This window comes from Neodiprion pinetum, chromosome 5, assembly GCF_021155775.2.
Source record: "Neodiprion pinetum isolate iyNeoPine1 chromosome 5, iyNeoPine1.2, whole genome shotgun sequence".
Lineage (NCBI taxonomy): Eukaryota > Metazoa > Arthropoda > Insecta > Hymenoptera > Diprionidae > Neodiprion > Neodiprion pinetum.
Genome location: NC_060236.1, coordinates 31,260,294 through 31,268,680, shown reverse-complemented (window position 1 = coordinate 31,268,680; position 8,387 = coordinate 31,260,294). Strand labels below are relative to the sequence as shown.

Below are 8,387 nucleotides of genomic sequence, written 5' to 3'. Positions count from 1 at the left end.
TTTATAACTTAATAATGGGTGTGTCGATGCCAATATATACCTAATTATCTATCAACCCCCAATGCAATAGTTTGATAAATAAGTGACTGTCGCGATTCTATCGCGTTGCAATTGCCTGTTCTGATATGAGTAATGTGTATTTATATGGTTCTTATTGTGATTGAAAAAAAAATTTCAACAACGGCGCGATCATATCGTTTGACTCTGAATTAGTGCTTGTGCCAATACACTACGTCTAATATGAAACATAGCATTGAATTTATAACGTTTTTCGTGTTATTTGATGCCTTATGTTGCCCACAAGGTGATTAAAAATTAATTAAATTTCGCCAATGGGAATGCGTAGTACGCTAGATAAGCTCTACAACTTACGGTTTTTGTTTTGTTCAATTTCGTTCGATATTCGTTTCGATTATTGCCGATTATTGTCGGCTTGTTACATTTTTTTAAATCTAAATCATTCGCGTGTTATGCGTGTGCATTAATTAAACTCTTTAGAACAATTGAATCATTGACGAAAAATCAATTTATCTGGCCAAAGTTTCGAAATGTGTCGATCTTTATTAAACGATCGCACTAGCATTTACGTCTCGATTTGAAATATAATTTTTTATTGTTTGATATGCAATTTTTCAAATGACGATTGTGTGGACCTAATAACCCGTGATCTTGGTAAAAAAATTTTAAAACGTAATAATAATTACAATAAAACTAGCTTTCCGAGGTTTGAAAAAAAAAAAGAAATCGGAAATTCTATACAACCTTGTTTTCAGAATGATCATTTGAAAAGTATAAGGCTCGTTAAAAGTTCAGTTTTGCAAATGCAAAAACGTTAACATTCCTACTTGGATGTGCATTACAAATACAAGTACGAGTAAAACGTACATGTTAACAATAGATGTGAAATATCGGCGAATGGTATGCTGATAATAGTAAAGAACAATAATTAATGGTAAATAATAGTATAATTAGAAGCATAGCAGTGACAATATTGAAATTTCACGAAATGTATTGTAACACTATCGAAATCTCACTGAATTCACCAATTTTTGGCAAATCCATCAAACTTGACTGCTAGATGAACAAACCTGATCAGACATGGTCTGGGATCGCGGTAGTTTTATTGTTTTAAATATTTGTTCAAATATTCTTGCGTCCATTGAACGACAGTGTATGCAAAAAGGACAACAATGAAAGAAGAGTGATGAGAATTTGGACAAGGAATCCCCTTAAACTTTGCCTGCGAATAGAATCGTCTTTTCCTTTTGGTCTTTGGTTTACATTTTAGAAAGGCATGTGCGGGCGACAGTTTAGCTATTCGAACGTTTTTCTTCCCCCAAAATATCTAAATAACCATTTTCGTAATCTGAATCTTAAAGTTATATACTACATTCTTAAATCCGACCGTGTTCCTTATCCTACATCCTATCCTAGACATTAGAGATTGATACATCTATCTTATCCATATCCGATTCGGTACTTATCAACATCATTTGGACGAATAATTGATTAAAATCACGAGGGTGCGCAATAATTTGTACAATTACTTTATTGATAGCCTAACGGATGACATTATTTCAATAGCAAAGAAAAATGATGGTGCTATTTTTAAATTCATGTTTTCCTAGCTCCTCCAAAACTCCACGTAGATGTATTCCCGTAATCCTGAAAACGAGCATAAATTTGATATCACCGTGTTCAGGGTCAAGTTTTATTCTTTCGAATTGCAATTCTCACCTTTATTTGAACTCCGTGAAGGGATAGATTTTTCCTTGCTGCATCGCATGCTTCTAACAATCTTTTATCCTTTAGCTTGACTTCAAGCGCAAAATTTCTAACATCTCTTCTCAAGTTTACAAGATCATCTATAACGTCCGCCGTTTGTATACTACTCTTCTGCGTATTCTTCGTGTTTGTTTCCAACCCGAAAGACTTCAATGTTGATGTTATATAATTCGCGAGAGCTGCGATAACAGCAGGACTTCGCACTGTTCCTTCTTCCTGAAATCATGTACGCACAATGTTATTTATTGATTTAATTAATTAAAAATCGCAAACTAAGTACAACGATGGCATAACCAGACTTCACTCACCTCAGGCGAATGTAACATCTTATTTCCAAGAGTAACCAAACTTGTAATTTCGCGTATCGCCTTTGGGGTATCGAAGTCACCTGCTAAGGCTGATTGAATTACCGATTTCGTTTTTGCCAAGCTCTAAAGTCATAAGAAATATTTTTAAATCATTATTTTATTAAAGCTTTTTAGCCCATTTCATTTTTGAAACAAATAAAAACCCAAGAACTAATCTTACTTGCAATATTACAACTTCGTCTACATTTCCCTCTGGTAAAGTTCCGTTCACGTAGTTATTGCAATCGTCTAAGAAACACTCAACTTTTTTTAATATTGCAACAGATGCCGCCATGAGATCATCCGTGTATTCCACCCCTGGAGAGGACGTCAAGAAATCATTGAGAATAAATTGAGTTTGGTTGATACAAACAATAACATAACTGACAACAAAAAATACCTCTCCTGTAATGCGAGGTCAAGCAAAAGAGCCTGAACTGATCGGCAGTGAATTTATCAAGTAATTCCGCGATGCTGACACTGTTTCCTAAACTTTTGGACATTTTCATACTATTTATATGAAGGTGTCCTGTGTGCAGCCAGTAATTAACCCACTGTGAAACTCCGTGATGTTGACATGATTGAGCTTCTTCATTCTCGTGATGAGGAAATGCCAAGTCGATACCTCCGCTATGAATGTCCACAGACTTTCCAAACTTCTCACTGTAGATTTAGAAGAAGAAAAATTTGAATTTGCCGCTGGAAATGGTAATGAAATATGCATTTTCAATTTTCCTGTAAATATTACCTGGCCATTACACTGCACTCTATATGCCATCCGGGTCTGCCGGGTCCCCAGGAACTTTCCCAGAAAGGTTCGCCAGGCTTGGCAGCCTTCCAAAGAGCAAAATCCTGGCCATTTCGTTTTCCCTGGGTACAAGGTGCGGTTGTTTCCTTAATGCCTAGTTTTCCGTACGCCTGATACTTACTGGTATCGAAATAGACTGAACCTAGTTCAAAATTCAAAACATCTGCATTATACTGGAAGATAATCTCTCAATTTGTGATAACAACCGTTAACGCTTCCTTGCATCATTTACCATATATTACAAAGTGGTAGTTTTTTCATCGGTCGGAATCTCGCACGGGTCGTACCTTCGTCGGTGACGTAGGCCCCGCCATTTTTTAGTATTTGAAATATAAATTGCAATATTTGAGGCATGTGTTCTGACACGCGGCAGCACAGATACGGTTGTTGAACATTCAGCTCTGCCATATCAGAAAAAAATTCTTTCTCATAGAACCTTGTTAATTCTTTCCAGTCCCGCTTACTCTCCCCAGACTTCTTTATTATCTTGTCATCAATATCTGTTATGCCCATCATTGTTATCAAGTTGATGTCAAAATATTCTACCAATATTCGACGGATAATGTCCAATTTGACGTAGGAACTGTAAGAAATTAATGGTATATCATGATTTTAGAATGAAAGAAATTGAAGCCATGTTTATTTCTATATGATGAAGCAACCGCTTTTCAATTTGACAGTTGAAAATTCTGTGTCTCGGAATATTTCACGCTTTACAGATATTCGCAGAAAGTTTCATTAATAACTGGTATCAATAGCAAATAGTCAAGATGAAAACTTCTGTCTTCAATGATTTCTTGAATTCCCATAAGAGTTGACGTAAGTGAGCAAGGCAGAATAATTTGTTTACCAAGCGTGACCTATGTGCGCAGAGTCGTAAACCGTTGGTCCGCACATATACCAACTGGCGTATCCTTCATTTCGTGTAATCAATGGAACTTTAGATTTTACTATAGGATTGTAGACTACTATTCCCGTGTCAAATCCTGTCGGCTGAATCCACGCGACTTCACCCACATTCCTTTTCTTATCTTGATTTTTCCATGCCGACACATGCAGTCGTCTATTTCTACAGAATGTAGAAACCAACAGTGAGCGTAGCAGTTTCATTATGTCAAAATTAAAATACTCATTTGGTTATTCTAGTCTATTTGCGCCTTTATTTCATGTCACGATAATATATTCAAGCAGATTTTTCTGAATAATGTATTTTTATAGGTTGGATTTTAATTTATACGATGGTTGGACGATTGCCGGTATTCCGCAATGCTCGATCAGTACCATATAAATAAAACTTTGACGATGAGGAAAGGATTATGATTTTATTGTGTTGAATACAATTTCCGCAAAAATCTTCAGCGGACACATTCTTTGCATTCCTGTTCACACGTTACAAAATTACAGGTTCGGTTCGTGGTTTGGTTATACTATATTTTTCTTATAGGTTATGTTTTTAGGGACTCTAGTTGTGTTTAATTCATTGTCTATGGTTTAATCTAGGGACCTTGGTTGTGTTTAACAATAGTAGCGCCCCTACCGGTAACAATTGGTTGTGCTTAGATTTTTTTTTTTAAGGTTACATTCCCAAAAATATGTTAATACTGGAACGCTCGCCTAACGTAGCGCTGCCTGAAGTGTCGCCGAGGAAGATAGAAAATTAGGAGAATTCTGTCCTTCTCAGACACTCGTTGCTGATTGGCAAGGAAAGAGATAGAGGTGAGAACACACCTTCTCGCTTTCACTAACGGGAGCATATTTCTGTCTTTGTTCAACCTTTGCGTGAGGATGGACTGGCGAGACGCTTAATACCATATTTTTCATTGGTCATGTTCAACCATGGTAGCGCCTAACGTTGGTAACCACGGTGTTTTGGTAACATACCGTCGTCATAGTGATATTGAAAAGCTGAGAAAATGCCGTTCAAGAAATATCCGTAATTGGTCGGAGAATTCATACTTCGCCTGACGTCGCACATTGTTACGGCAATGCTCTAAACATTTGATCGCGTTATGCGTAGCATACGTGGTGTTTTCACCCAGCCGCTGCGACCATAGAGATAAATAAAACAGAGCGTAAGCAACGGTGTAAGCGTCCCGTGAACGGATTCGAATCGGTTCTCTAAACGAGAGCAGATAATAATTCTAAACAGCTAGGCAGGCGCGTGCAGCTACCCCCACTCCATGTGAAGAGCGACAGAGAGGGCAGCAGGATTATTATCTTCCGTCCTTCACAGAACTTATTTAACTCTCTTCTGAACGCCGTGCGGTATCAGTCGTTTCCGAGAGATTAGAGCAGCATAACGTGTACGCAGTATTATTTCAACATTCAGAGCGCGTTGTTCGATCAGTGTACTTGTACCATACTCATCTGTGAATAATACACGAAGAGCAGCGTGTAGCCTGAAGAGAAACCGACGCCTTTTGCGCGTGGACTTGATACCTTTTAGTTATGAGAGAAAGCGCGTCATTTGATACTCGGCGCTCAACGCGCAGGCACAAAAATCTCGGTAGTGTATAGTGATAGTGGAGAATCTTGGCGTAAGTATTTATGAAATATATCTGAAATGTACAGAAACACTCGTTTAACTGATCGTATTATTTTTTTGTTTCAGGGCCACAAAACCAGTATTTTAACAAATGCACTGAAAACTATAGAATGCTCAGTTGAAAAAGATATTCACTTTAGTAACTCAAAGCAGAGAGAGATGTCGATTCAAAAAATGTAGAATGTTTTTTATTGATCAATACAATCAATAATCGAAGCAACGAATATTAAAGCGAATATCAAGTTGGACTCGACCCATTTTTTGTCAGTGTATGGACTTATGTGATTGTGCTACCCATATCTTCGTGTGTTTCAGCTAATCAAAATTTTTGTCTCTTTCAGCTACTCAAACTTTTTGTCCGTTTCAGCTAATCAAATCTTTTGTCTGTTTCAGCTCATCAAACTTTCTGTCTGTTTCAGTTAATAAAACTTTTACGCCTGTTTCAGTTAATAAAACTTGCTGTCTCTTTCAGCTAAGCAAACTTTTTGTATGTTTCATCTAATCAGACCTCTTTCCTTTTCAGCTAATCAAATCTTCTGTCCGTTGAAACTAATTAATTTGTCTCTTTTTAGTTCATTATATTTTTTACTTATTTAAGCTAAATATATTTTTGTCTATATCGACGTATGTCACTAATTATATTTTCATCTGTTTCAGGTAAATAAGTTTTATTGACTATACGACTGAAAAATTAACGTTTCCATTTTTAGGCTTAGGTCTGATTCAGGTCTGATTTAGTTTTCACCGATACATAGATTTAGCGACGTAGTTCACCGTCATCATGATTACAAAGTGTGGTAAAATTTATTCAGCTGTAGTTTCTTTTAATAGTTTAACAGTCTTTATGATATTCTATATTATATATATCTTTATATATTCGCGATTTTAGATTCGAAAATTAGAATCAAATTAAAATGAAAAAAAAAATCCGGGAAAGTCCTTGCAATGAGCTGATTACCTGCCCGATTTAATTTCGCCTTTAGGAAACCAACCAAATTTCGTTAGTTTTGCCGTATCTATCACCGTTCTCGAGATATTAATTTTATTGCAATCGTTTTAGTGTCAGAGTTTTTTTTCTCAAATCGCTCATAGGTCATGTTCGGTTTGTATTTCACTGTAGAATTATAGAGCTATGTCGTATTTTAGGGGTTGAGCTTATTCTACTCAGATTTAATTCCATTTCTTCGAAGATTTCTGCATCATCTTCCAACAGGTAAATGCCAACATCGTATTTTCGATCTTGGTCTAGTTGATAGTTTTACGTATTTACCAGGTTCTCTATTTTAGTGATTATCTTATACCTCATAAGAAAAAAAAACCGTGCGCGAACATAGCGCGTAAACCGTTTTTTGGCTCGGATAATTTCAGTACTCGCTTCGGGCTCGCTTTCAGCTCATTCTGAAATCTTTATCCTTGCCAAAAAAACAGGCGGTTTACGGACATGCCACATAAATAGCTATTTTACGGTATGGGCATTAAAAAGCAAAACGAAGAGTGAGGTTATGTCGCGATCTGTTCGACGAAGCTACTTTATTCGGCAGTTTGGGATGCGCACTTCGAACTGCGCATCAAAACTGCGAAATAAGGACTTTATTCCGCAACTTTGTTCGCTGCTATATAAAGCGTCACTTTACGAAACGAAAACTGCCACAAAAAGTGGACTTTTCAATGCCCATGCCGTAAAAACCATATTATTTGCGCAGATGACGTTTGCAAGGTTCAATTTGATTCGCAATTTGAATCTTCGGCCCGCGGATACGAGTTGAATCCACTTATTGTTTATATTGAAAAAGTAGTAAAGGCTAAAATAAACCGAGTGACGTAACTACTGGGTAAATTCTTTTTGACCCAACCGTTTTGTCTTTTCTTTGCAACAAAGCATTAGATAATGTTTGCTAGAAAGGATTTCTTTTTGCACTTAATTATTTTCATTTTGCTCATTATAATCTTTCGTTTACATCATCGATCAATTCATTAGATGTGCGAACAATTTGAATTTTTTATATTGAAAAAGTGTGGTAATTTTATCTGAGATGTTTGTATTCTGTGCGAAAAGACTATTTATACTTACCTAAGCGTGGAAGCTATTTAAAGAAAAGAAAAAATAGTATTGTGTCGTCAGTATATTCAGAACGATCGAGTCTCCAAGTTTTCATACTTTATAATAGATATAAGTATACGACGTTTGAAAATAGTTGGTATTATGTAGTTTACATCGTAATTCATATCAATATAGTTTAGAGGTTTAATTTTTATGTAGGCAACAGTTACGTGGTAGCAAAATTCACAGTTATGTAGACATTTCTACGTGCTGCTTATACGTATACGTACATACCTATTGACACAACGATTACCTATTTTTTCCATTCAGAAATAAACTCAATTTTTGTTGTTCCACCAGCCTGCTTGAACAACAATATTAGCCGGCTCAAAGGTCAGAGGTGGTGTCAATTAATTGTTTTCTTATCAGTTACGATTTTACGGATATTTCACTTTCTTGTTACAAAGAGAAAACGATAAGTTATGAAAAGTGGAATGATATTCCATGTTGTTTAATGGGATGGTAAACTTGATTTAAACATATACGTTAGAAATGACGTCGCACGTCAGAGGCAAGAAAATTCCCTCCTGCGCAATTTACGGTCCCACGTTTAAATTTGTAATAAATAACGTTTCCAACTGCAGAGGCAATCTTCCGCTTCAAAAGTCAGAGACACTGTCCCTCTAAAGCCGCATATGTTTAAAGTAGTGTGCGAAAAACTGTGTGCGTTGTTAATTTGAAGCCAACAACAATACGTATGATTATTCATACACTTTATGCCGCTTTACAAACGCGGTAATAAGCATAACATTTGAAAAAATTAATCTAAGAACCGTTTATGATTCTGTTTTCGTAATTATT

At 36.2% G+C, this 8,387-nt stretch overlaps 1 protein-coding gene across 2 annotated transcripts; it reads right to left on the bottom strand.

Moving 5' to 3' along the window:
- Positions 1-1,531: 1,531 nt before the first annotated feature.
- CysRS-m (cysteine--tRNA ligase-like protein, mitochondrial) lies at positions 1,532-4,450 on the bottom strand. Of its 2 annotated transcripts, XM_046627013.2 has the most exons (9): positions 4,222-4,449; positions 3,791-4,009; positions 3,228-3,523; positions 2,881-3,082; positions 2,533-2,795; positions 2,314-2,450; positions 2,094-2,216; positions 1,738-2,001; positions 1,532-1,665 (listed from the first exon to the last, which is right to left on the bottom strand). In XM_046627013.2, exons 2-9 carry the CDS (start codon positions 3,835-3,837, stop codon positions 1,615-1,617), a joined length of 1,383 nt encoding a protein of 460 aa, XP_046482969.1. In that variant the 5' UTR covers positions 3,838-4,009; positions 4,222-4,449; the 3' UTR covers positions 1,532-1,614. The 2 variants fall into 2 exon arrangements, with proteins under 2 accessions (XP_046482969.1, XP_046482968.1); XM_046627012.2 differs by having other exon boundaries at positions 3,791-4,450.
- Positions 4,451-8,387: the final 3,937 nt, after the last annotated feature.